The following is a 24692-nucleotide window of genomic DNA, read 5'->3' on the forward strand; positions in this document are numbered from 1 at the left end:
AAAACCTCTAATAGAACGACACCCGGATCCTCCACTTTGAGCCTATATATCTCATTTTCTTTTGAAAGATATCAAAAAGTGGTTAACTAGTAAAATGTTTATCAGGATATCAGCAACATATCAAAAAGTGGTTAACTAGTAAAATGTTTATCAGGATATCAGCAACATATCAAAAAGTGGTTAACTAGTAAAATGTTTATCAGGATATCAGCAACATATCAAAAAGTGGTTAACTAGTAAAATGTTTATCAGGATATCAGCAACATTTTACTAGTTAGCCACTTTTTGATATCTTTCACAGAAAATGAGATATATAGGCTCAAAGTGGACGATCCGGGTGTCGTTCTATTAGAGGTTTTACGGTATTTTAAAATGAAAAATCAGCTTTTTTTGGATTTTTTGGGTCAAAAAAGCACTTTTTTAACTGAAACATTAGCTTTTTTTCAATTTTTTTAAGGATTAAAAACAGCTGAAAATTCCAAATTTTCAGCATTAAAAAAGCCAAATTTTCAGGCTTTTCGGCTCAAAAATTGCTCATTTTGAACCAAAAAAACCTTTCAAAAACCGATTTTTGACTCAACAACAGCTTGAAAGTCTTAATTTTCAGCATTAAAACACCCGAAAACACGAATTTACATTTTACTAGTTAACCACTTTTTGATATCTTTCAAAAGAAAATGAGATATATAGGCTCAAAGTGGACGATCCGGGTGTCGTTCTATTAGAGGTTTTACGGTAAGCATATTTTGAGCCTAAAAACCTCGATTTTGAGCCTAAAACCATCGATTTTGAGCCAAAAAATTCCAAAAATCAGTCGAATTTTCCCCAAATTTCCCCATTTTTCCCCCATTTTTTCTAGATTTTTCCCTATTTTTTTCCTCTTTTTTATATGCACACAAGGTCCTTTTTTTCGTCCTGTTTTCTGTTTTTTTTTTCTAGAAAATTCTCTTTTTTTCCATATTTTTTTTGGAATTTTCAAAAAATTAGATTTTAAAGAATTTTTGAGAGTTCTCAGCGAATTTTTAATAGGAAAATTCAATGTATTATAGCGTTTAAGATTCCAAATTTTTGAAAAAAAAACGAATTTGGCTTTTAGCATTAGAGCGCATTTTCTCAAATTTCTTGAAAACCTTTTTTTTTTCGAAAATTTGAATTCTCCGCCAAAACATTTTTTTTTTCCTATTTTTCTGGGTGTTTTCCACTTGTCTTCTTGCTCTGCTGTTCTTTAATTAATTGATAAAAAGATATTCAATGGAAAAAATTGAATTTTCCCAAAAAATCCAATTTCCAAAAATTGAAATTTTCCTAAAAATTCAATGTTCCGATGTTCCTATTTTACAAAATATGATTCTAATCACGGCATCGCGGTTGGGAACCTGAAAAACGCGCGCTTCGTCGCACACAAAAGTTGGCTGCGTGCCAGATTCGAAAATTTCAAAACATGTTTTGAAAAAAACGTGAAGTTAAGCGTTGTTGAGTCGCTACTCACCGAAAAGCCGCGACGCGACCGCGCAACGCGTCCAAAATTGGCGCGCTTTCCAGTTTTTAAATCTAGGTTCCCTTCCGCGAGGCCGTGTCTAATGAATTTTCAAAAAATCCCCAAATATTGAAAATTTTCCTCGCCGATTTTTTTCCTTTTTTTAAGCCAATGTCTGCGTCTCTCAAGTCCACCTACTCTCTCTCTCTCTCTCTCTCTCTCTCTCTCTTCCTTTCGATGCCTAGTAATGCTCTTATCATTTCTTATCAATGATTCGTTGTCACAATGTTCTCTTATTGCTAGCCGTTAACGTTCTGGCCGAATCACTTTCTTTTTTTGCTGTGTTAGCAATAAGAAATTTCGGAAAATCAGGTGATTCTTATGGTCTGATTTTTTAAGAATCTGAAAATCTCATAATTCCAGAGCCTCGGATTTTTAGAATTCCGCAACTTCAGAATCTCAGAAACTCGGAATATTAGAATATCCGTAACCCAAGAATTCGGAACTTCGGAAACTTAGAACTTCAGAAACTTGAGAATTTAGGGATTCAGGAACCTAGAAATTCAGAATCTTCGGATTCTCGAAATTCCAGAATTTTAGAATCTAGGAATTGAGAATCCCAGAATCCCAAAATCTGAGAATTTAGGAATTTTAGAATCCCAGAATTTCAGAATCTGAAAATCCCAGAATCCAGGAGTTTAAGAATCTTAGAACCTTGAAATCTCCAAATTCTAGAATCTAAGAATCCTGGAATTCCAGGATGTTAGAATCTCAGAATCTAGGAATCCCAGAACCTCAGAATCTTAAAAACTGAGAATCTCGGAATTTCAAAATCCAGGAATCTTAGAATTTGAAAATCTTAGAATCCAAGAATCTAGGATTATAGTAATCTGAAAATCTCAGAATTTTAGATTTTTAAGATCTTGAGAATTTCGAAATCCTTAGAATCTTAGAATCCAAGAATCTAGGAATCCTAGAATTCAGGAATCTAGGAATTTGAGAATCTCGGAATCTTAGAATTTCAAGATCTTGAGAATTTCAGAATCTCAAAAATTCTAAAATTGAGAGTCTAAAAAGTTTAGAATCTCAAAATCTAAGAATCTGAAAATCCAAGATTCCCAGAATGTACGAATCAATGAGTCCCAGAATCTGAAAATCTCAAAATTTCAGAATCTTGGATTTCTAGAATTGTTGAATTTCTTAGGATTTCAGAATCTAAAAACCTGAAAATCTAAGAATATGAAATCTGCAGAATCTCAGATTTTTAAAACTTCTGGAACCCAAAATCCTGAAATTTCAGAATCTAAGCAACCAGGAATCTAGGAATTTCAGAATTTCCAAAATTCAGTCTCTCTAAATCTTAAAAATTCGAAAATTCCGAGTCTAACAATCGAAGGATCTCAGAATTCCAGAATCATAGAATTCTTGAATTCAGAATCTCAGAATCTAGGAATCTTGAAATCTAAGAATTTTCGAATCTCGGAATTTTCGGAATTTTCCAAAATCGTAATCTTGAAATCTAAGAATCTGAATTCTCTGATTTTCAGAATCTCAGAATCCTAGAATTTTCATTTCCCTTACAATCAGCTGCTTGGGACTTCTTTCTAGGAAAAAAAGTTCCGAAAGTTCTAGAAAACTTTCCCCAAAGTCAGCTGATATTTGGGACCGCCGGTCATAGACGGGCGGTCCCACAAGATACCCATTTCTCTGTTTTTTTTCCTTTATTTTCACTTGCCATGTGAATTACGTCACTTTTTCTCTGTCCCCTCTCCCTTTCTCTGCGTCTCTCCTCCTCCTACTCTCTCACCCACCTGTTTGTCCTTGGCCTCTCCCCAAGCCGCCCGACTCCCCCATCCAACCATCAAAAAGAAGAAGAAGAAGCCATAAACACCCGCTCTCCTCTATTTCTATACTCTCTCGCGCGTTGCGTACGCGCGTCGCGGTCGCCACACTCGTGACGCCGCCGTTGCTGCTGCCTTGTCTTCTTCTCAAAAGACACAAAAAAAAATCAATTTTCTGTGTCTTCACCTCCTAGAGATCGCACATGGCGATAAAATGAGCAATACCATACAGTAATCCCCCTTTAATTGGACCACCCAGGTGACAGCAAAGGGGGGGAAATTAGTGGATTTCGCAATAATTTTCGGGTTTTTTTTGTGCTAGAATTTTGGGACCTAATTTCGTAACATTCAGCAAATGTTGCGCTGAATTTCAACAAGCTAAGCTCCACCCCTAACCCGCATTTTCAGAAAATTTGCGAAAAATTAAAAAATCCAAATTTTCTAGAAATTTTCGCATATTTTCCTTAAGTTCTAAAACTTTTCTCAAATTTTAAATGATTTTAGGCCTCGAATTCCCATTTAGAATGCTTCTTTTGACTCGAAAATCTTAAATTTTGATTTTCTCAGATTTTTTTGAATTTATTGAAAATTTTCTATTTTTCTTTCATTTTTCTGGAAAATTCTAATTTCCTGTACCAGTCTTAAGCTTTAAATCTCCATTATCATGTGCCTTTTAACTGAAAAATTTGAATTTGGGATTTTTTCGAATTTTCCCGATTTTCAGCTATTTTCTCGATTTTTTCCTAGATTTTCACATATTTTCCACTCAAAATTAATTTATTTATCCATTTTTCCCGAAATCCCCCTCTGAAAACCCCTGAAAATCCCCCATTTTCAGTCAAAAATCCCGAAATTGACCCAAAAAATTGTTGCGCGTCGAATCCCGCGCATCCTACGTGTATATCACGTTTCACGTGATATCACGTACAATGCGTCATATCCCCCGCGCAAAAGCTTATCACGTGAGGCGATGACGGCTTCTGGCCCAAAATTCATCGTTTTTTGTGGTTTTTTCGCCTAAAAATGGAGTTTTTAAGTGAAAAATGATAGAAATACAGAAGAATAAATGTTTTATTAGAGGAGAATCTAGAGAAAGTTCGAATTTAGTCGAGAATTTCAGATTTTTCCGGAAAAATCTATTTTTGTCAGTTTTGTTAATTTTGAGTGATTTTCAAGAGTTTAAAGCATCAATCAGCTGCAAATGGTCTCTAAAAAGCCTATAATCCTCAATTTTCAGCGCTAAAATTCAACAATTTTCCATTTTTTTCTCGAAATTCTATTTTTTTAAGTTTCGCCTGAATTTTCCGATTTGTCCCAACTTTTCCCCCAAAAATCATGATTTTTTGCAGATCCAACGGTCTATCATTAGCATCACATAACCTTCGGGTTACTATTTTGCTCCCGGTGTAGTTCTGTAAGATCCGAAACTCTCCAAGAAGATTTTTGTATAACAAATCAACTCATAACCCAACCCTCATCTATTCAATCATGAATACTCCGACTTCGTCATCACGTGCCAGTGGCAGCAATGCAGCTCCACAGCTTCCAACGACTCCATCCCGGAATTCCGGTGGCTCCAGACATTCACGTGGCAATGGAGGACAACGAACACCGCCGCAAGGACAACAGCTGACAATGCCACGTCAGCAGCAACAGCAACGAAAGGCTCTCTCCGCGAGCCCACAATCGGTTGTCTCGTTCGCATCGTCATCGATCTGCTCATCGCCATCGGCTAGAAATGTTCCGTTGCCGCCGTTGGAATGGCTTAATAAGGTTGGAAATTGCGGATTTTAGGAGGAAAATCAGCTCTAAATTCATTTTTTCATCGAAAAATCCCGAAAATCCATCTGAAAATCACTTTTCCAGCCGAAAATCCTCCAAAAATTTACCTAAAAAGTTGCGCGTAAAATCCCGGTCATCCTACAGTGCATCACGTACAATGCATCATAGCTTACGCGCAAAGCTTTTCAGACGGCTTCTGGCCTAAAATTCATCTATTTTGGTCGTTTTTTCACTTGAAAATAGGTTTTTAGGATCAAAAAGTTGGCGAAATCAATATCTACCGGAATTTCCATCCGAAAGTTACTGAAATTCCCATTTCCCTGCCGTAATTGACTCAAAAAAAAACTTGGCCCAAAATGCGTCGAGTTTTTCCGGTTTTTTGTTATAAAAATGGGTTTTTAGGTGAAAAAAAGCAATTTTTCATTGAAATCTCCCTGAACTTTCATCTAAAACCACTGGAATTCCAATTTTCATTCCTAAATTGACCCAAAAAGTTTTGCGCGAAAAATCCTGCGCATCGTACGGTGCATCACGTCCAATGCATCAGACCTCCCGCGCAAAAGCTTAAGTCTTTAAATTCATGGATTTTCGTCGTTTTTTCGCGATAAAAATGGCTTATTAGGTGAAACATTCGAAAAATAAACATTAGAAACATAAAAATATACAAGATATGCAGTTTTATTCAAAAATTTGCGATTTTTAGGCCTCCAGAATCGAGATTTTCTTAAAATTCCAAAAAATTTCCAGTTGTCTGTTCCATCGGACGCCACTCTCTCCCGCCCATCGTCCGCCATCTCAATGTCATCATCGACGTCTTCTGAATCGCCATCGCCAGTTCTCCAAAACTATGCTGAGCAATCAGAAAAGGCGCTTCGAGATGCCGGCCTCCGCGTCTGTCCACTTCAACTCATCGCCGCCGTCGCGTCCGCGTAGAGAATTTTCTCTTTTTCATTTTCTGGAAATTTCTGGAATTTTTTGAACTTTGCGTTTTGTTTCTCTCGAAAAATTTCAGAAATTTCCACACACCACAAAACTCAAATTTATTCATATTCTGGCTTCATTCATCCTTACATTTTTCATGCTCTAAGAATTCGATTGTTTTTTTTTTGCAATTTTTGGATTCGTTTTTGTTGGAGGGAAATTTGAATTTTTAAGCTCAAAATTGCTTGAAAATTGAGATTTTTTCTCGAAAAATTCAAATTTCCCGCCCAAGAAAAAAAAATTCAAAAATTGCCCATTTTTTCTTGTCTCGGGGATCAAATCCCCCGGTTTTTCTCCCTCTCCCTGTGTGCTAATTGGTTCAGAAACACTCTTTTTCTGCTGAAACATTTTTCTGTGTATAGATAGGCCCCGCCCCCTTGAAAATTTGATCTACTTGTGCATTTTTTTCTATTGTTTAACTATGTGCAATGGAGCGCATTTTCCCCCACCCCCTCTCAAAGGCCCTCCACCCACGTTTCCCCCCGAAATTGAAGATTTAGGCTCCGCCCACTTTGTTGCCCCCCCCCCCCCCCATCCCGTGATAATTTTCCTGTACATATTGGATTGTTGTCCCACACTATGAGTTTTCCCTGTTTTTTTGTATTTTTTTTGGAAATTTCAAATTTTCTGCATTTCCCGCCAGGCCATTTATGCAAAAAATTTGAAATTCCCGCCTCTTGTGAATGCGTTCCCAATTTCAAAAATTGATTTTGGAGCGGGTCGTGTTCCCTGTTTTTTTATTTTTCTTTTCCCTCTCCTATCTCTCTAACCCTAAATCTCATTTTTGGGGGTCAAAGTGGGCGTGGCCTGCTGCGCTGAAAATCGGCCTATTCAGGTGATTTTCGTGCTCCCACTCTCGCTAAGCCCCGCCCCTTTTTTCTACTATCTTTATCTGAATTTTGTCTTCTCTAGCACCCTCTCTCTCTCTCTCTCTCTCTCTCTCTCAATTTTCCACACTATTAGTTTTTTCTTGTTAGTTTTTTTTTCTCTATTCCTCTCTATTTTTCCCATCTCGATAATCTCCCGGCTATTGATTTTTTTCTTATCATTTAATCCTCTTTTTCCCGATCCCGAACGCCCAGAATTACCTCGATTGCCCCATTTATTTTTCTTAATATCTAGTCTCTCTACAAAAAATGGGAGAATTTTGAGTGATTTTGAGCTGAAAAAACGAAAATTTTGAGCAATTTTAGCCAAAAATTGACTGAAAAAGTTGATTTTTTAAAATTTTTTATCCAAAAATCTGAATTATGGGCTCTAAAGTTGACTGAAAAGTTGATTTTTTGAGCCTTAAATCGATTTTAAGCCGAAAAATGCTGAAAAATCGAGAAATTTCAAGCTAAAAATTGACTTTTTGAGTCAAAAATCTGAATTTTAAGCCAGAAAATTGACTGAAAACGTTGATTTTTAGCCTAAAATTTCGGAAAATCCGAGCTGGCTCTCGGAATTTGGTGATTTTTTGCTCAAAAAATGCGATTTTTCGCCTAAAATTACCCGATTTTCTCCCATTTTCTTTCCTATATTCTATCTCACTATAATATCTATCTCGAATTATCCCCCTATTTCCCTCCAATCGTTTTTGTTTTGAAGCCTTAATTTTCTAAATTTGCTGCGAGTCCCCGCCCCTCGATCTCGATTTCGATGGTTTTTTCGCATTCCCCACCCCCTCTCTTTTTTTCTTTTCCCTCTCTCCGTTTTCCCCACTCTCTCCCCCCCCCCCCTCTCAAAAAGTCCCCACCCGAAATTGAGAATTTTCCTGGGAAAGGAATTTCAATTTTTTCAAATTTTCGAAAAATTGCGATTTCCCGGAAATTTTCGGTTTTTTTTTCATTGATTTTGGATGTGTTTTTTGCCGCATTTCCAGGTTTTTTTTTCATTTACCATCTGTCGATTCAAACCCGGATTTGTAGCTTTTTTTGGCACTGAAATCAATTTTTTCAATCAAATAATCAAAGATCACAGCCTAAAAAAGTGATGAAAATGAGCACTTTTTCCTAGAAAAAGTGCGAAAATCACTTCAAAAGACTTTAATAATAAACGGTTTGTGATCTAGAATTCGTGTTTTTTTTGTCAATTTTCAGATTTTTAGGTACATAAATTCAAAAAATTATTTACATAAAAGCATAAAAAGAGAGCAAATTATGGATAAGAGGAAACGAATTGGCGATCGGGACCGAAATTTTTGAATCTCCCGCCTTGGATTTGTCCGATTTTCGTTTGGATTCGGAACGAAGGCGAGTGAGCATACGGATGCGAGGACGATATTCTGAATTCAAAAAATTTGAATTTTTGACATTAATTTCGAATTATTCGATCTTTTTTCCCATAAATTCCAATTTTACAGCGAAAATTAGGATGAAAATTGACAAATTTTCGAAAAATCTTGGATTTTTGTGCTTAAAAACTATTTTTCGGACATTTTTGGGTCGAATTTTTTCTTCAATTTCGATTTTTCAACAGAAATTCAGTAAGTTTCAGCAAAAAATGCCCTAAAATGACTGAAATTCAACACACAACTCCTAAACCGCCCATATCTAGCATTTGCTCGTAAGGTGCTGCGCATCCTGTGCATGTTCACAGTGCACACCGGAGAATGTGCCGGATTTTACGAGCAAGTTTTTAAATTTTATTTTTAGATGAAAATTGGTGGATTTTGGCTTTAAATTGAAATTTTAAAGGGAAAAATGATGCAATTTTTGAAAAACTAGCTGTAAGTAATACGAAAAAGTCGAAATTTTTGATAAAATGTGAGAATTTACGGTAAAATCGATAAAAATCAATTTTTCACCAATTTTAGGCCAAGACTCACTACACGACCGCATCATTGCGTCCAACTCTTCTGTAATTTTCAGCGTTCGAACAGCTTCTAGAATTTTCGCAAATTTCGCATAAATGTTTCGAACGCGGCGGCTGGAAATTTGAATTTTTCGATTTTTTGGCTGAAAATTCTTTCAGGTACCATTCCGGATAGTCTAGCTGAGCGAGTGTGATGCGAAAGCCAATAAGTTGCGTTTCAGACGGTGTCACCATGCAGACTGGAAAAAATTTCAGGATTTTTGAAAAAAAAAATTTCTTGAAAAATCAATTTTTAGCCCCAATTAACCTTCAAAAGCATGTAATCTCGACGATGCAATGTATTGCTCCGCCAATTGACAATTTTCCTCCACATATTTCTCAAATCGCTCATCCGGACACTTTAAATGCTCATAATCCGGTCCAAACTTTATTTTTCGCCATTCTTCAGTGTTCGGAGAGCATCTATCCATTGCCACGTGGCAGAAAGACATCAAAAAGTCGCAAAAAATGTCGGCATCTCGAAGATTTCCCCTCCGACGCTTTTTTCCGAGAATCACATGCCGGGGGGCGGGTTTGAGGACCGCTTTGGAGGTTGTAATGTTTGTAGTTCGAATAGATTTCATTGTTTTATCTGAAAATCTGAAAAAAAATAGAAAAAATCGAGGAAAAATAGCGAAAAAACGAAGAAAATCGATGAAAATTGAGCCTCTCTATTCAAACTACCGCGCAAAATCACTAGGCTCCGCCCACAAAACAGTGCGGCGGCGCAGCGCCATCGCACACTTATTTCTTGGCTTTTGTGGGTACTGTATTAAAGGCGCATGCTTCAAAACTTTCTACAGTAATCATTTTGATCGTAAAAATTATTTTCAGGCCACTTTTCTTGGTTTTCAATAAATAAAACTGAAAAAAACTTTAAAAAAATCGTAGATTTTCATCAGAAAAAATCATTCTTTTGCTTAAATTTCAGAACTTTTCATGAAAATCTCACCAAAATTCAAAAAAAATTGTGCAGAGTACTGTATTAAAGGCGCATGCTTCAAAATTTCCTAACAACGCCTTTTTTATCTCCGTTTCGCTCGTATATACTTATTTTCTCTTGCTTTTACATGCAAATCCCATCTCATTCGTATCCTCCCAGTCCATCTGCTCATCAGACGCCTTCTTGCCAGGCCCACAGTAATAATAAATGCACTTTTCCTCCTCTCTTCGGTCCAATTTCTCTAATACCTCTCAATTTCCCATGCTCTCTCGTCTTATCCCTTCGTTCAATAGCCTTCCTTTCCCTTTTCTTTGCTTTCCATCTCTCCCGTTCGACGTCTTCATAGCTAGGAGCACTTGAACGCCATCTGCCAAGGACGGCACGAGCCGCAACGCAGCCGCGACGCGCGGCGAGGGAACAACGGCGGTGTGCGGTGGAACGCGAGAGACGCAGACGCGCGGGGTTAAAGGCGCATCTTTCATTTTGGAAAAGATATCTCGTCACGAAGACGCTCGCCGGGCTTCGATTTTGAGTTTGCCGCCGTTCGATTCGAATTTGAAGGCGTTCTTTTGACTTTCCAGGCGCGTTTTTATCGATTTCTCATGTTGCTAGGGTGATTTTCGGGTGAAAATATCGATTTTTCGGGTATTGTCACCCGAAAATCCGTGGAAAATTCGAAAAATTGGGTCGGAACTAGGAAAATTCGAATTTTCAAAGCCTACGGTATATTTTTCAAAAAAGGCGGGATTTTCGCAATTTTTTCAATGTCCTGGTGTTTTTTCATGCTTTCTTTGATTGGTGGCCCTATGTTTAGTCAAAAATGTCTTGAAAAATCCATATTTTTCCGCTAATTTAGGTTTTCTATCGATTTTTTCCTTTTTTCTCGAATTTTGAACTTCTTTTTGCTCAAAAATTCAATTTTTTCCAGAACCTTCCATCATGAGTGAGGAAGTCAAACAAGAAGTAAAACAAGAGACAGAAGTCGCCGAACAGCCGGCCACAGACGTCGAGAATGCCGCTCCAGCAGCCGAAGAAGCCGCTCCAGCTGCTACTGACGCCGAAGCCACAGCCGCTCCAGAAGAGTCCAACGGTGCGAAACCAGAAAATGGAAGCTCTGAGCCAAGTGTAAGCTCCATTTCCCTCTTTTTTTCATACCAAATTCCGATTTTTTCCAGAAATACGCCGAAAACGAGAACTACCAAAAGCTTATCGGTCTCAAGATGAAACAGCCCGTCGCTGAAGTCATCTGCGAAATCTACGATTCAGGACTTTTGACTCCAGAAGATCTTGACGAGCGCGCCGTCGACATCATCAACTCGGTGAGCGTCGACCAGGCCAAATTCATTTTCTCGGAAATCCAAAAGTCGGAGCTTTTTGGAGTTACCACCAAGTCACTCTACGTCACCTCGTTGATTCGCTCCTTCAAGGATCGTTGCCGTCACCAAGGCGCGGCTGCCGTGACTTCAGGAAAACTGATTCAGGGACCAGAATTGGAGGTTATGAAGAAGCTGTTGGAGGAGACTGGATATCCTTTGGAGGTTACCATTGGACAGAGAAAGGTCGGAGGACCACCGCCAGAGTGGGATGGACCAGCTACGGGACCTACAGGATCCTGCGAGGTAACAGATAGAATTTTCAGTTGTAGCGTCAGTTTAAGAGCTTTCCGAGGGCAGTTTCGGTATTCTGGCAAGCTTGTTTAACAGAGTTCGAAAAATGCGTCAAAATAGCCCGAAAATGGCTTTCAGAATACCAGATTACCTATTGAAAACAGCCTAAAAAGCTCGGAATAGTGTTAAATTGCACTTTTTGAAGCCCTGCGACCTCCTAATTTTCTTACAAAGACCCTCCATAATTATTTTTTTTCGCAGATCTACGTCGGCCACATCCCCAACGACATTTTCGAGGACAAACTGCTCCCGCTGTTCGCTGAATCCGGAAAAGTGTATGATCTCCGTCTGATGATGGACCCAATGACCGGAGCGTCTCGTGGCTACGCCTTCGTCACCTATTGCAACAAGGAAGACGCCGCTGCGGCTGCCAAAAAGGTAAATTTCTTGGTTTTTTGACTTGTTGAGGAGCTTCTGGACCAGAAGCTCTGGCTCTAGGGATTCTATAGATATGAGATAAGCTATATATCTTTTATTCTGGAAACCGATATCCTATATGCGTTGCATTTTGGTGTGGTCTAGAACCCCGAAAAACGCCTTTTCCGACTCAAAAATCAGCTCTTTTTTCGTTTAGTTTGACGGCCACGAACTTTCGCCTGGAAAAACCCTCAAAGTGAACATTTCGATCGCTAACACTCGCCTTTTTCTGGGAAATATTCCGAAGACGAAATCTAAAGATGAAATTCTTGAAGAGCTCAAGACTCATGCAGGTACAGATTATTCCCATTTTTTCGAAATTTTTTTATGTATATTTCCAGCCAAAAAAAAAGAATAAAAATGATATATGAATGGCGAAGAAATTCTTATTGTGATCGTGGTCTTGAATTTTTTTTGTTTAATCCATTTTTTCAGATTTGATTAATTTTTTTGTGAATGCTGCATCTCAAAAATTATATTCTGAAATTCGAAATTTCAGCATTTTTCACCATTTTCGGAGCTAATTTGTCATTTTCAGAGGGCGTAACCGACGTCATTGTGTACTCGGTGCCGGACAACGAGAAGATACGCAATCGCGGATTCTGCTTCGTCGATTTCATTGATCACAAGACCGCGTCGGATATTAAGAGAAAGATTGCTCAGCATAAGGTAAACATTGAGAGGAATTTTGAGCCTAGAAGAGCGAGAGAATTGGCCGTTTTTAACATCTAAAATGCGTTTCAGTTGATTTCAGCAGCCAAATTTGTTTTTTTGATGAACAATTTTAGAGAGATTTTGGCACCTTAGATGCGTATTTCAAGCGATTTCTATAGTCTACGCGCTTTTTTTCTAGCGAACCCCGGTACTTTTTCAATTTTTTGAACCAAATACGTTTTCTGAACTTTGCTACTTGTCTACATTGCTTTTAGGCCATCAGAGTGACTTTCTACTATTTTTTGAGTGTTTTTCAATGGGATTTTACTCATAAAACCATCAATTTGGTCAAAAATAGAGCATTTCGAATCTTAAAAGCGAGATTTGAGTGATTTCGATGGATATTGGGGCTTCAAAAGCTTTTTTAAGCGATTCTGATAGTGCCCCAGCTTTTTTTTCTAGCGAATTTCAGTCCGTTTTTCCTGTTTTTAAGCCAAATTGCGTTTTCTGAAGTTTGATCGAGCTTGAAAACGAGAGTGGACCGTTTTAAATTGATTTCAGCGCGGATTAAGCGTTTTGTTTGATTTTTGGCGCCAAAAATGCGTTTTTAGCTGATTTATGTGATTTTCTACTGTTTTTAAGCGTTTTTCACTAACAATTTCGATTCCAGATCCGTCCATTCAACGCCGACGTCTATGTCGATTGGGCCGAGCACCAAGACGAGCCAGACGCGGACACAATGTCCAAAGTGAAAGTGCTCTACATCCGTAACATAAAGGAGGCGGTCACCGAGGAGAAGTTGACAGAGCTATTCAAAGAGTACGCGAGTCTGGATCGTGTCAAGAAGGTCAAAGACTACGCATTCATTCATTTCAACGAGCGTGACGACTGTGTGAAGGCGATGGAAGAGTGGAATGGAAAGGATCTCGAGGGAACGATTGTGGAGGCGTCGTTGGCCAAGCCGCCACAGGAGAAGAAGAAGAAGCCGTCGATGCGTGGGCGTGGAAACAATTATGGTGGTGGAAACGATAGACAGCACCATGGAGGACGTGGTGGCGGCGGTAACTGGAATCGTGGAGGTGGAAACCAATACAATAATCAGGGACAATTCTTCCAGAATCAGTGAGTTTTTGGAACCTAGAATAGTGTAGAACCTGCATGAAAGGGCCCTTCTAATACAGGTATTATCGTTTTTCCCTCTCAATTATAATTTTTCACCTTTAGGAGCCCAGAATACCGTAAAACCTGTATTAGAATCGGGGCTTCTAGATCTCCAGGCCCGCCTCGGAGTGCCCTTCTCATACAGGTTTTTACGATATAACGATTTTCAAAACGCTGAAATTCGAAATTCCGGGTTTTTAGGGACTAGAATACTCAAAACAGGGCCCTTCTAATACTGGTTTTTACGATATATCGATTTTTGAGCCTCGGAAATTCAAAATTTCCCGTTTCAGCCATACATGTATCAAAAAACGAATGGGCATGAACGTTACCTCGTCAGAAAATTGGGGGAGAATTCTTACCTCATCAAAAAATTTCTCCCGAAGGGAAAACTTCTTTTTTGCTTTATTAAATTATCTACCGTACTCGCCCTGTTAATTTTTTAGCTCGTCAGAATTGTTGTCTTTCGTTCATGAATTCGAGACATATATGGTTTCAGCGAGTTTTCAGAGTCTAGAACGCTCTTAAAGCTGTATTAGAAGGGTTCTAGATCTCCCAGACATCTTCGGAGGGCCCTTCTAATACAGGGGTTTTATCAGTTTTCACTCTGAAACCCAACAAATTCCAGCTTCAACAACGGCGGCTACGACATGCCAATGCCATGGGGTGGCGGTGGTTACGGTAACGAGATGGGATACGGAGGCTATGGTGGCGGTTACGGTGGACCAGGAGCCTATGGAGACTTTGGAGGAGGCTATGGTGGATACGGTGGAGGACAAGGGGGATTCCGAGGCGGAGCACGTGGATCGCCGCGAGGTGGAGCCGGCGGCTTCCGTGGAGGACCACAGAGCGGTGGACGCGGTGGAATGTAAGTATGGGAGTGGGGCAAAATGGGGATTTCGAAATGTAGAATTGCTTTTGAGACAGATTTAAGGGCATTTCTAGGCCCATAGCCCAAATTAGGGGCGAGATATGACCCTAAATTGCATTAAATTATGTAGAAAATTATGTAGATTCACATAAAAATACAGAGAGAATTCAAAAAATCCAAATTCAGAGGATTTTCTTCGATTTTTCGGCGAAATGTTTGGACCTTTTCAGGGTTGTTTGCTATTTTTCAGATTCTTTTTCGATTTTCCCGGCTTTTTTTTCGTCTGAAATTCTGAAAAAAAATAGCTGGAAAACCAAAAAAAGTCTACAAATTTCGCCGAAAAATCGAAGAAAGGGACCTTCGAATTTCGGATTTTGGGAGATTTTTGAAGCAATTTTTCGAGGTTTTTCCAAGTTTTCCAGCTGAAAATACGCCTTAAATGATTCGAAATCCCCTAAAATTACCCTTAAATTCACAAAAATTGTTCTTAAACAGGCTGAAAATATGAAAAAAAAAACATTTGGAGGCCAATTTTTGGAAGAATTTGAGCCGAAAATTTATAGAAAAATTGTCTTTCTGTGTATCCGGATGTCCAGATTTTGACGATTTTTGGTTTTTTTTTGCATGAAAATCCCTTTAAAAATTCCAAAAATCTATGAAATTTGGATTTTCGGGAGCTTTTTGAGCGATTTTTCCCAATTTTTCGATTTTTCTTAACTTTTATAAGAATCTACATGATTTTCTACACATTGTAACTCGAAAAACCATCTGATTTCTCATATAAATATGCTTCTAAACGGTTCTAAATTGAATTCAGGGCAAACCGAAGGGGACGCGGAAAGCGGCCAGGAGATGGGCGCGGAGGACCGGCGTCGAAGAGAGATAACGGAAAGCCAGACTTCTCGGCCGACGTCAACATGAGCACTTTCTAAATTTCCCCTTCTTTTTCTTAAAATTTCGATTTTTCACTTTTAAATTATTATTTTTCGCCTCTTTTCCCCCAATTTTGTGGTCTTTTTAAGTTAAAAAGACTCAAAATTACTATATATTTATACATATTTATATTTATTCTCTCAATCACGACCTCATTCTAGAAAGTAGAAATGACAAAAAATCCTCAAAAATCTACACTATTTTTGTCAAAATCTCCATTTTCTACCCCCTAAAAATTGATGATTTTTTGTGTTGGCGAATACTTTGAAATCTCCTTTTCTCTCTCTCTGTTTCTCTAAACCCTCCACTCTCTTTCTCCAAAAAAAAAACCGTTTTATTCCTCCACCCCTCCTGAGTATTTTCCCCCCATTTTTCGCTCCAAATTTGAGAATTTTATAATAAAAAAATCACTGAAAATTTTGGATTTTTTAGCTTTAGGACCCTTCAATTCTTATGTGAATTTTTTCCAGATTTTATTCCTATTTTTCCCCCGTTTTTTTTCAGATTTTTTTTTTCAAAATTTCAGAATTTTTAGGAGGATGAGCGATGAGAAGAAGAAGAAGCGGTGGGGGAAATCCAGAATTTCAGACGAATCGACGGAGAATTTCAGCAAAATTTTCAGATTCAGCCTGATGAGCCAGACGTCGTTCTTGTCGTGGCGGCGATCGTCGACTGGGGGAAGGTAAAAATTGGAATTTTGGGATTTTTCTAGCCATTTTCAGCCAAAAATTGCAACTTTTCAAAAAAAATTTTTTTTAATTTTTGGGATTTTTAAAAACTCGAATTTTTAAATAAATTTTGAGAATAGATTTCAGCCGAAAAATGGGAATTTTTTGAAAAAAAATTTTAGCGAATCACCAGATATTTTGGTCATTTTCAGCCGAATTTCAGTTTGCAACGAAAAAATAAAAAATGAAATTTGGGTTCAAAAAATGAGATTTTCAGCCAATTTACAGCCTGAAAAATACCCAGATTTTAGTCAGTTTTTCAGCCATTTTCAGCTCATTTGTTCCTTCAAAAATCGAATTTTTTCGGGTTTTTGTTGTTTTTTTTTTTGCGTTTTTTTCCAATTTTTAAAGGATTTTTCTGGAATTTTTAATTTCACTGGAGCGCTTATTTTTCGGCATTTTTGATTGGGTTCAGAGGATTCGTTTCACAAGGAAACCAAAAATGGCTGGATTCTGGACATTGGGATAAACAGTGGATGTGGAAGAGGAAGCGAACGAAAACTACCGTAACCAAGAACCATTATCAATTTTCTTTTATTTTCTACACATTTTAATGCAATAAAAATTATTCGTTGAAAGCCTTGTGAAATGTGTGAACAATTCGGCAAAATTTCCCCAAAATTGGACTTCTAGCGGATTTTATACGTCTTCTCAAACTAAAACAGGCTTAAAATGAGCTTTAAAAGGTCAAAAACCCTGTAAAGTAGCTTAAAAATAGCCTGAAATCATCAGAAGTTCAATTTTTAGCCACTTTTTCATCTTTGGACTGGAAATTTGGGTTTATTGGGAGCTTTTTAAAGCGATTTTCTCAAAAATGAGCTGAAAGTGATCAAAATTACCTGGAATCATACTTGTAATCCGGGCGTTTGCCGGGCCTTCGCGGGCTCTGGCATAGTTTCTCTCAGAGTCAATATTTTTGGACCAACTCAATCGGATATTTTGCTTGTCTGAGAAAAAAAAGAAGGTTAGAGAGTATTTTTTGCAGTCTGAATACGGTAGCGATATCGAAGCGGAGAGCCTAAACAGCACACAAACGGTGGAGACGCAGACACTTTTTCTCTGCGTCTCAACCTTTTTTTTTCTCAGACAAGCATAATAGTGATTTTTTTCTTGAGAAAACTTTAAAAATATATACGAATCAGTTTTATTGGAAACAAAAACAACAAAAATATTTTTTTTAAAGGAAAAAATAAAAATTTGCGGGGAAAAAATGAGAAAAAAAGTCACTATTATGTTTGTCTGAGAAAAAAAGGTTGAGACGCAGAGAAAAAGTGTCTGCGTCTCCACCGTTTGTGTGCTATTTAGGCTCTCCGCTTCGATATCGCTACCGTATTCAGACTGCAAAAAATACTATCTAACCTTTTTTTTCTCAGACAAGCATAATAATTTAAGGAAAAATGCAAGCGCGCCTCATGGCTAACAGCGTTCCAATTAGGGACAGTTCGACTCCGACACAGTTCGATTCTGCTCTTGTTCTGACCTTTTCTTTTTTCATTTTCATCAAGTACCCCCGACGCCTTTTGACGTCCCCCGAGAGGTCCCCCCGCCCATTTTTGCCTGCTCTATTCTCTCTTTTTAATAGAGCACAAAGACCTTTTGAGGCTCAAAACCAAGAAGAAGAAGAAGAAGAGAAAAAAAGTGCTTCTCCTCCTCTTCTAGCCATTCTTCTAGCATCAACTGGTGTCCATGTGCTTCATCTCGTTATTCCGACGAGCGTGGGATTGGATTCTGAATTTCCAGCACACAAGACGCGGCCGATATGAGAAGTGGGTTTTTTTGGGGAAGCTCCAGATTCCAAATCTTCGAATATTATGGGATGGTTTTTTTGTTCTAGATGTCAAGCATTAAAAGTCGTCCCCAGCTTCTGAAACCAAGTCTTCTAGATGTTTCAGAAGATTCTGGAATATTCTAGTTGCTTTGAGAGCTTTTCACAATGTTCTAGACGTTCCAGACGGTTTAGAAGGTTTTCGGAATGTTCTAGAAATATTCCTACTGCAAATGTTGAAGTTTTGAATCTTCTGGAGCTTGTTCTAAAAGAGCTAAATGTTCTAGAATTTCTAGACATCTTTCTATTACAAATCTCAGGATTGTTAACCCCATGGAGCCAGTTCCAGAAGTTCCAGACATTCTATGAAATTCTGGAACGTTCTAGACGCGTTGAGAGCTTTTTTTGGGAAGTTCTAGATGTCCTAGAAGGGGTTTGGAATGTGTTAGACGTTCTAGAGAGCTTCTGGAAGCAAACCTCCAAGTTCCGCACCTTCTGGAACCAGACCAAGATTAAATCGCTCGAAATTAGGCCCATTTTGTAGCCCTGTCTTTGGATGTGCTGAGCTACAGCTTTGGGAGAGTTTTCAGAAGATTCTAGACATTTTAGAAGGTTCTAGAAACTCTAGAAGGTGTTTGAATTCTTCTCGATGTCATATCTCAAGAACTCGAACCTTCTGGTAGTTCCCAGACATTTCAAAAGGTTTTTGGAAGATCTAGAATGTTCTAGAAGATTCTGGATTCTCAAATTTCAGGATTTTGAATTTCACTGAGAATTTACAGAACTTCTAGAAGAGGTTATAGAATCTTCTAGATCCCACCTCTCAAGATTTCGAGCTTTCTGGGGCTAGAAGGTTTCTGGAAAGAGGTTTTAGAGGTTATGGAACCAACAATATAACAAAAAAAAATGAAATCCAGCTACTCAGAACGTCCCAGAATCTCTGAAAGGCTGCAAATTGGTTGAGAATTGGTAACAGTGTTGGTCGAAATCGCAAAAAACGACGGATCAATAACGGGTCCAGTACCCTCTCAAAAGATGCACAGATGCGGTGTTCTAAAACGTTCCAGAACGTTCCTAGAATCATACTTGTAATCCGGGCCTTTTCCGGGCCTTCGCGGGCCCTGGCATAGTTTCTCTCAGAGTCAATATTTTTGGACCACCTAAGTTTGATATGATAGAACTCGACGAGTTCTACAAAATGCAACTATTTGGAATACTGTATCTTGTCTCTAAACAAAGTTACAAACCATCAAGTGGCTTTTCCCGGACGGCCCGGGCCGGGCCTGCATTTTTTCGTACTATTTTGTCTGTAACTTTGTTTATAGACAAGATACAGTATTCCAGATAATACCGTTTTGTAGAACTCGTCGAGTTCTATCATATCAAACTTAGGTGGTCCAAAAATATTGACTCTGAGAGAAACTATGCCACGGCCCGCGAAGGCCCGGAAAAGGCCCGGATTACAGGTATGCCTAGAATGTCCTTGAAGATTGAATAGCGAGAATTTTTATCTGAACAGTTGTGGAAAGTTCCTGAAACTTCGTGAACTCTAGTTTCAACTATAGAATCTTCTAGAACGTTCTGGAAGGAGTTTTTAAGAAAATTTCGAATTTTCTAGACATCTTGAACTACTCTTGGACATCAACACCTAAAGTGTGTGTGTGCACTTGGGTTCAGGCGAGGGGGTCAGAAAAAGCGCCCCAGCAAACTCGTAGGCCAGAAGAAATTTAATAATTTCAAAATGAACGCGGGTTTGAACTAGATCATGATCTATTTCTTAAAAATCAAGCGCGTATTCTCGCTCATCGTTTAAAACTGTGATACTCAGCCAACGAAGTTCGGCAGCGAATTGAGAATTTTCGAAAAATTTACTGGGGCGCGCTTTCTGACCCCCTCGCTTGAACCCAAGTGTGTGTGTGTGTGTTTTTTTCGAGAACTTTCTATGAAATTTGTTTTCACCTGGACTTTTATTCTCTCTCCTCTCATTCACGTTGCTCCTGGAAACCTGACGAGATTTCTTTTCCGTCGACACTTGAGACTTTTTAAAAACGATTTATGCCGCCAAATTGCCGTTTTTGGAAGGGTTTAAAGTCTAAAATGAACTGTCGCTCGTCAGAAAGGGACTGAAACACAGTTAGCAACGACTACGTTAGTTTTCCGACCGAATTTGGCCATTTTAGAAATCTCAAAACTCCATCTTCCAGACTGGTTGAAGTTTTAAGCCGTTTCTGATAATTTTTGGCCCATTTTTTGATGATTTCAGCCTAGAATTGTCAGAAACGGTGATATCAAACTTCAAACAGTCTGAAGGATACGGGTTTTTTGAGGTTACCGTAATCTGGTTACGGTAGTACCCCCAAAATATCGGTTTTCTAGAAAACTACAGTAACCCTAGACATCTACAGGATTGATTTGACACCTAGATGCATGGTTTTGAGAGAGAGAGAGAGAGAGAGAGAAAATGACAATTTTTGGGATTTTTGAAAATTCAGATTTTTTTGGGAATTTTTTTTTGGAAATTTTCAGAACATTAGTGCTGAGCAATGATTCTTTTTTGCTCAGCACTCTCTCTCTCTAATTGGATATCTATCGAAAATCTGACACCTCTTTTCGGGGGGTGTCCCAAGAGAAAGAGAGAGAGAGAGTGTGTGTGTGTATAAGGTCAAAAATCGGATTTCAAAGAGAGGTTTTTCAATTTTAGGATTTTCGAAATTTGAAATTTTGATTTTTGGAAAAACTAGATTTTAAAATTTTTTCTATCTCTTTGAATTTTTTCAAATTTTGAGGATTTTTAAAATTCTGAATTTAAAGGTGGTGTGCGGTGAAAAATTTTATAGTTTTATTTTGTGCAGAAAGCCATGTAGATTCCCATGAAAATAAAGAAAAAATTCGAAAAATTTCCTTCATTGAGAAAAACGGCATCGAAAAGTCAAAGTGGGATCCGGTGGCCTAGCTTCCAGGTGTGAGTTTTCTAGGCCAACTGCCGGTAAAAGCGCGCGAAATTCGAATTTTTATTGATTTTCAGTGTTTTCTCTGATTTTTGTCAGGTTTTTTTATACACCATGTAGGTAATTAACAAAAACATAATGAAATCTTTAAAAGACATCAGAGGAAACACTGAAAATCAATAAAAATTCGAATTTCGCGCGCTTTTACCGGCAGTTGGCCTAGAAAACTCACACCTGGAAGCTAGGCCACCGGATCCCACTTTGACTTTTCGATGCCGTTTTTCTCAATGAAGGAATTTTTTTTGAATTTTTTCTTTATTTTTATGGGAATCTACATGGATTTCTGCACAAAATAAAACTATAAAATTTTTCACCGCACACCGCCTTTTAAAAAATTTTCAGATCTTATTTCGAATTTTTAAGATTCTTGAATTTTTTTGTCAGCTCTGTGAGCCCCCCCCCCCCCCATAGGACATTCTAGGCATACTTGTAATCCGGGCCTTTGCGAGCCCTGCCATAAATTCTTTCAGAATCCATGTTTTCGAACCAACTCAATCAGATATGATAGAGCTCCACGAGTACTACAAAACGGTATCATTTGGAATACTGTATCTTGTCTATGAACAGAGTTACAGAGCAAAAAGAGCAAAAAAAAAGCAGGCCCGCCCCGGGCCTGCGTGCCCTGCGAGAAAAGGCACTTTATGATCTGTAACTTTGTTCATAGATAAGATACAGCATTCCAAATATTAGGTTGGCGGGAAAGTCTTTGTCACTTTTTCAATAGTTTATTTCTCAAAGAAAAAATAACCGAATAATTAATTATATTGTCCATCATTATTAACAACATGTCTCCAACGTTCCCTCAATTTATGGATTCCATTGCGGTAGAATCCAGCCGGGCGTGAGGCAAAGTATTGTTTGAGTGCCGCTTCGACCGCTCCACGGGAATTGAAGCTTCTTCCTTCGAAGGCACGTGTCATATCGCCAAATAACCAATAGTCGGAAGAAGCAAGATCAGGAGAATACGGGGGGTGAGGGAGAACATTCCATCCATATCCCATCAGCTCCTGCTTCACTTGTTTCGAAACATGTGGGCGAGCGTTATCATGTTGATAGTACACTTTCTTGTCTTTCAAGGCCGAACGGTCGACTGCTTTCTTGAGGTTTCGTAGTTGAGTAGTGTAGAGGTCTCCAGTTATTGTTTTGCCCTCGGGCAGAAGTTCCCAGTAGATGGGGCGCCGTCCACTCCCCACCACACAGAGAGCATAACTTTTTTCGGATGAAGGCCGGGTTTGGGGACATCCTGTGGGCTCTCTCCTTCTCCAACCCACTGGGATTTCCTGTGGTGATTATCGTAGAAGACCCACTTCTCATCTCCGGTTATTAGCCGGTCCAGCCATCGATCGCCCGCGTGGAGAGTGAGAAGAGTAATCGAATCGTCGACTCGGCGGTCAAGGTTGGCTTGAGTCAAGTGATGAGGTATGAATCGACCAAAAAGTTTTCTCATTCCAAGAGACTTCAAACCTTCAAGGACTGTGCTATGGTGAACTCCGAATGTGACAGCTAGTTCACGGCTAGATTGAAATGGATCCGATTGCAATGCGTGCTTCAGCTTGTCCAAATCCAACTCACGGGGTCTCCCAGAGCGATCCTTTTCATCGAGCGAGAAGTCATCTTTTTCGAAACGATGGAACCAATTGCGAATAGTATTGTAGTGAGGGGCATGTGTGTTGTACACATTCTTCAAGAAAGTTTCCGAATCCTTCATCGTGGTGTGAGATAGGAAGAGGTAAATCAAAACATGTCTGATGTGAATAGCAGTGGGAACAAACATATCGTTTCAATTACAGATGAGGAGCAGGGAAGGAGATGGGGACTTGTTTATATGGAAGGTTCTTATCACCTTGTTATTCACTAGAGTCGATATCATACACAGCCTCCATATACGAGAACAGTGATTAAACAAACAGAGTGACAAAGACTTTCCCGCCAACCTAATAATACCGTTTTGTAGTACTCGTGGAGGTCTATCATACCCGATTGAGTTGGTTCGAAAATATAAATTCTGAAAGAAATTATGGCAGGGCCCGCGAAGGCCCGGCAAACGCCCGGATTACAAGTATGTAGAATAGGCAAAAAGTCTGTTTTTCCATCGCATTACTCTTTTTTTGGTTTTTGAAAAATCCTCCCCGCTGTTTTATTGTTTTTTATTGTTTTTTTTTCTATTTCATCGGATTATACAGAACATATTGTGTGTTGTAGAATGTATAGTATACAGTGAAGGTTCAACGCTTTGAATAGATTTAACAAATGGTTTATTTAACTGGTCTGAGACCAGGAACAATAATAAGACATCTAAAACAAGATAAAAGGCCTCGCATAGACGAAAGGGGGGATATTTATATTGTCTATTCAAAACAATCGCACGAGTGAACGAGTAAAAAAACGTGTAGAGAGCCCTCAAACCTGTAGAGGCGCTGTAAAGACGCAGACATTTTTACTCGTTCACTCGCGCGATTATTTTGAATAGACAATATGGATCGTTCCCGTGGGTGTGGGGGCGGAGCTGCTGGTCGATGATGTGATGGCATTCCAGGAGCTTGCGGAACGATCTGAAATATCAATGTTAGAGTGTGTTAGAGAATGTTAGAGTGTACAGAACGGAGGTGCTGAGAAGGGAATGTGGTTTTTCAGCCTATGTGTCATCTAATGGATTTCCCGCTGGGATTTCTTATCACCCGTGACTGTGTTGGACTTTGTGCTCTCCATGGGAATGCGGAACTTGGACTATGACCTGGTGGGGAAATATTATGGTAATGTAAAATCACCCTAAAAGGATATTAATATCCTTTACAATACAAACAAAAACCATACAAAAAACGAGATTTGAAATTTCAGGGGGGGGGGGGGGCTCACAGAGCTGACAAAAAAAAATTTTTGATAAACATTTTTTTTAAACTCAGAATTTTAAAAATCCTCAAAATTTGAAAAAATTCAAAGAGATATAAAAATTTTAAAATCTAGTTATTCCAAAAATCTGTAACATTTTTGGAATGATTTTAGACTTTTTGAAATAGTTTTTTTTGTTTTCACAATTTAAGAAAATCTTCAGAATGAAACGCCCGAAAATCTCAAAGTTTTGAATGTTTTTTTCCCGAAAAAAAATAATTAAAATTCGCATTTTGTTGAAACTAAAATTTATAGAAATTCATGGTTTTTTTTGAAAAAAGCATCAATTTTCAGTTTTTTGAACTGAAAATTTCAGATTTTTCATGCGTTTTTTACTTTGAAAAAATTTCAATTTCCTAAAATTTTCAAAATTTTCTTTGTCAAAAAAATCGAAAATTTCAGTTTTTCTAATTTCAGAAAATTTCGAAAAAACTGAGAAATATACCGTAAAACCTGTAATAGAAGAGCCCCCCGCCCAAAANCTCATCCGAAATTTAAATTTTTGTTCCGGAAACCTATAGAAGCCATTTAATCTCGGAAAAAATTTTAAAAAAATTTTCAGAATTTTCAATTTTTTCAGCAGTTTCAGCCAAATTTTCAATTTTCAGTATCCTATTTTTTGCAGAGTATCGCCGATGACGATGCGGACGACGTCGCCGTGGAATTCAGAATGTACTTCATTTTTCACAAAAAGAAAAATGAAAAAATAAATCGATAAAAAATCAGTGATAACGTCTTCT

General features: G+C 38.4%; 4 protein-coding genes across 4 annotated transcripts in view; 3 read left to right on the forward strand and 1 right to left on the reverse strand.

Annotated features, from left to right (window-relative positions):
- Positions 1 to 4806: 4806 nt before the first annotated feature.
- CBG15839 lies at positions 4807 to 6033 on the forward strand (the record flags this gene model as incomplete). Its single annotated transcript, XM_002640520.1, has 2 exons — positions 4807 to 5091; positions 5848 to 6033. 2 exons carry the CDS (start codon positions 4807 to 4809, stop codon positions 6031 to 6033), a joined length of 471 nt encoding a protein of 156 aa, XP_002640566.1.
- Positions 6034 to 8192: 2159 nt separating this feature from the next.
- Positions 8193 to 9500, reverse strand: CBG15838 (the record flags this gene model as incomplete). Its single annotated transcript, XM_045241437.1, has 4 exons — positions 8193 to 8347; positions 8891 to 8991; positions 9041 to 9116; positions 9185 to 9500. 4 exons carry the CDS (start codon positions 9498 to 9500, stop codon positions 8193 to 8195), a joined length of 648 nt encoding a protein of 215 aa, XP_045095819.1.
- Positions 9501 to 10798: 1298 nt separating this feature from the next.
- On the forward strand, positions 10799 to 15561 carry Cbr-hrp-2 (the record flags this gene model as incomplete). The annotated part of the gene is made up of 8 exons (XM_002640518.1): positions 10799 to 10984; positions 11035 to 11478; positions 11728 to 11904; positions 12101 to 12236; positions 12482 to 12612; positions 13268 to 13719; positions 14387 to 14626; positions 15447 to 15561. The coding sequence occupies 8 exons, from the start codon at positions 10799 to 10801 to the stop codon at positions 15559 to 15561; spliced, it is 1881 nt and encodes a 626-aa protein (XP_002640564.1).
- A 540-nt stretch (positions 15562 to 16101) lies between these two features.
- Cbr-ksr-2 overlaps positions 16102 to 24692 on the forward strand; it is a gene marked incomplete at both ends in the record, with an annotated part of 17831 nt that continues 9240 nt past the window's right edge. Inside the window, one exon of the mRNA XM_045241439.1 lies at positions 16102 to 16244. Within this exon, the coding sequence (XP_045095820.1) occupies positions 16102 to 16244 (143 nt within the window). The remainder of the gene's footprint in view (positions 16245 to 24692) is intronic.

The sequence above is a fragment of the Caenorhabditis briggsae genome, assembly GCF_000004555.2.
Source record: "Caenorhabditis briggsae complete genome, chrI, whole genome shotgun sequence".
Taxonomy (NCBI): Eukaryota; Metazoa; Nematoda; class Chromadorea; order Rhabditida; family Rhabditidae; genus Caenorhabditis; species Caenorhabditis briggsae.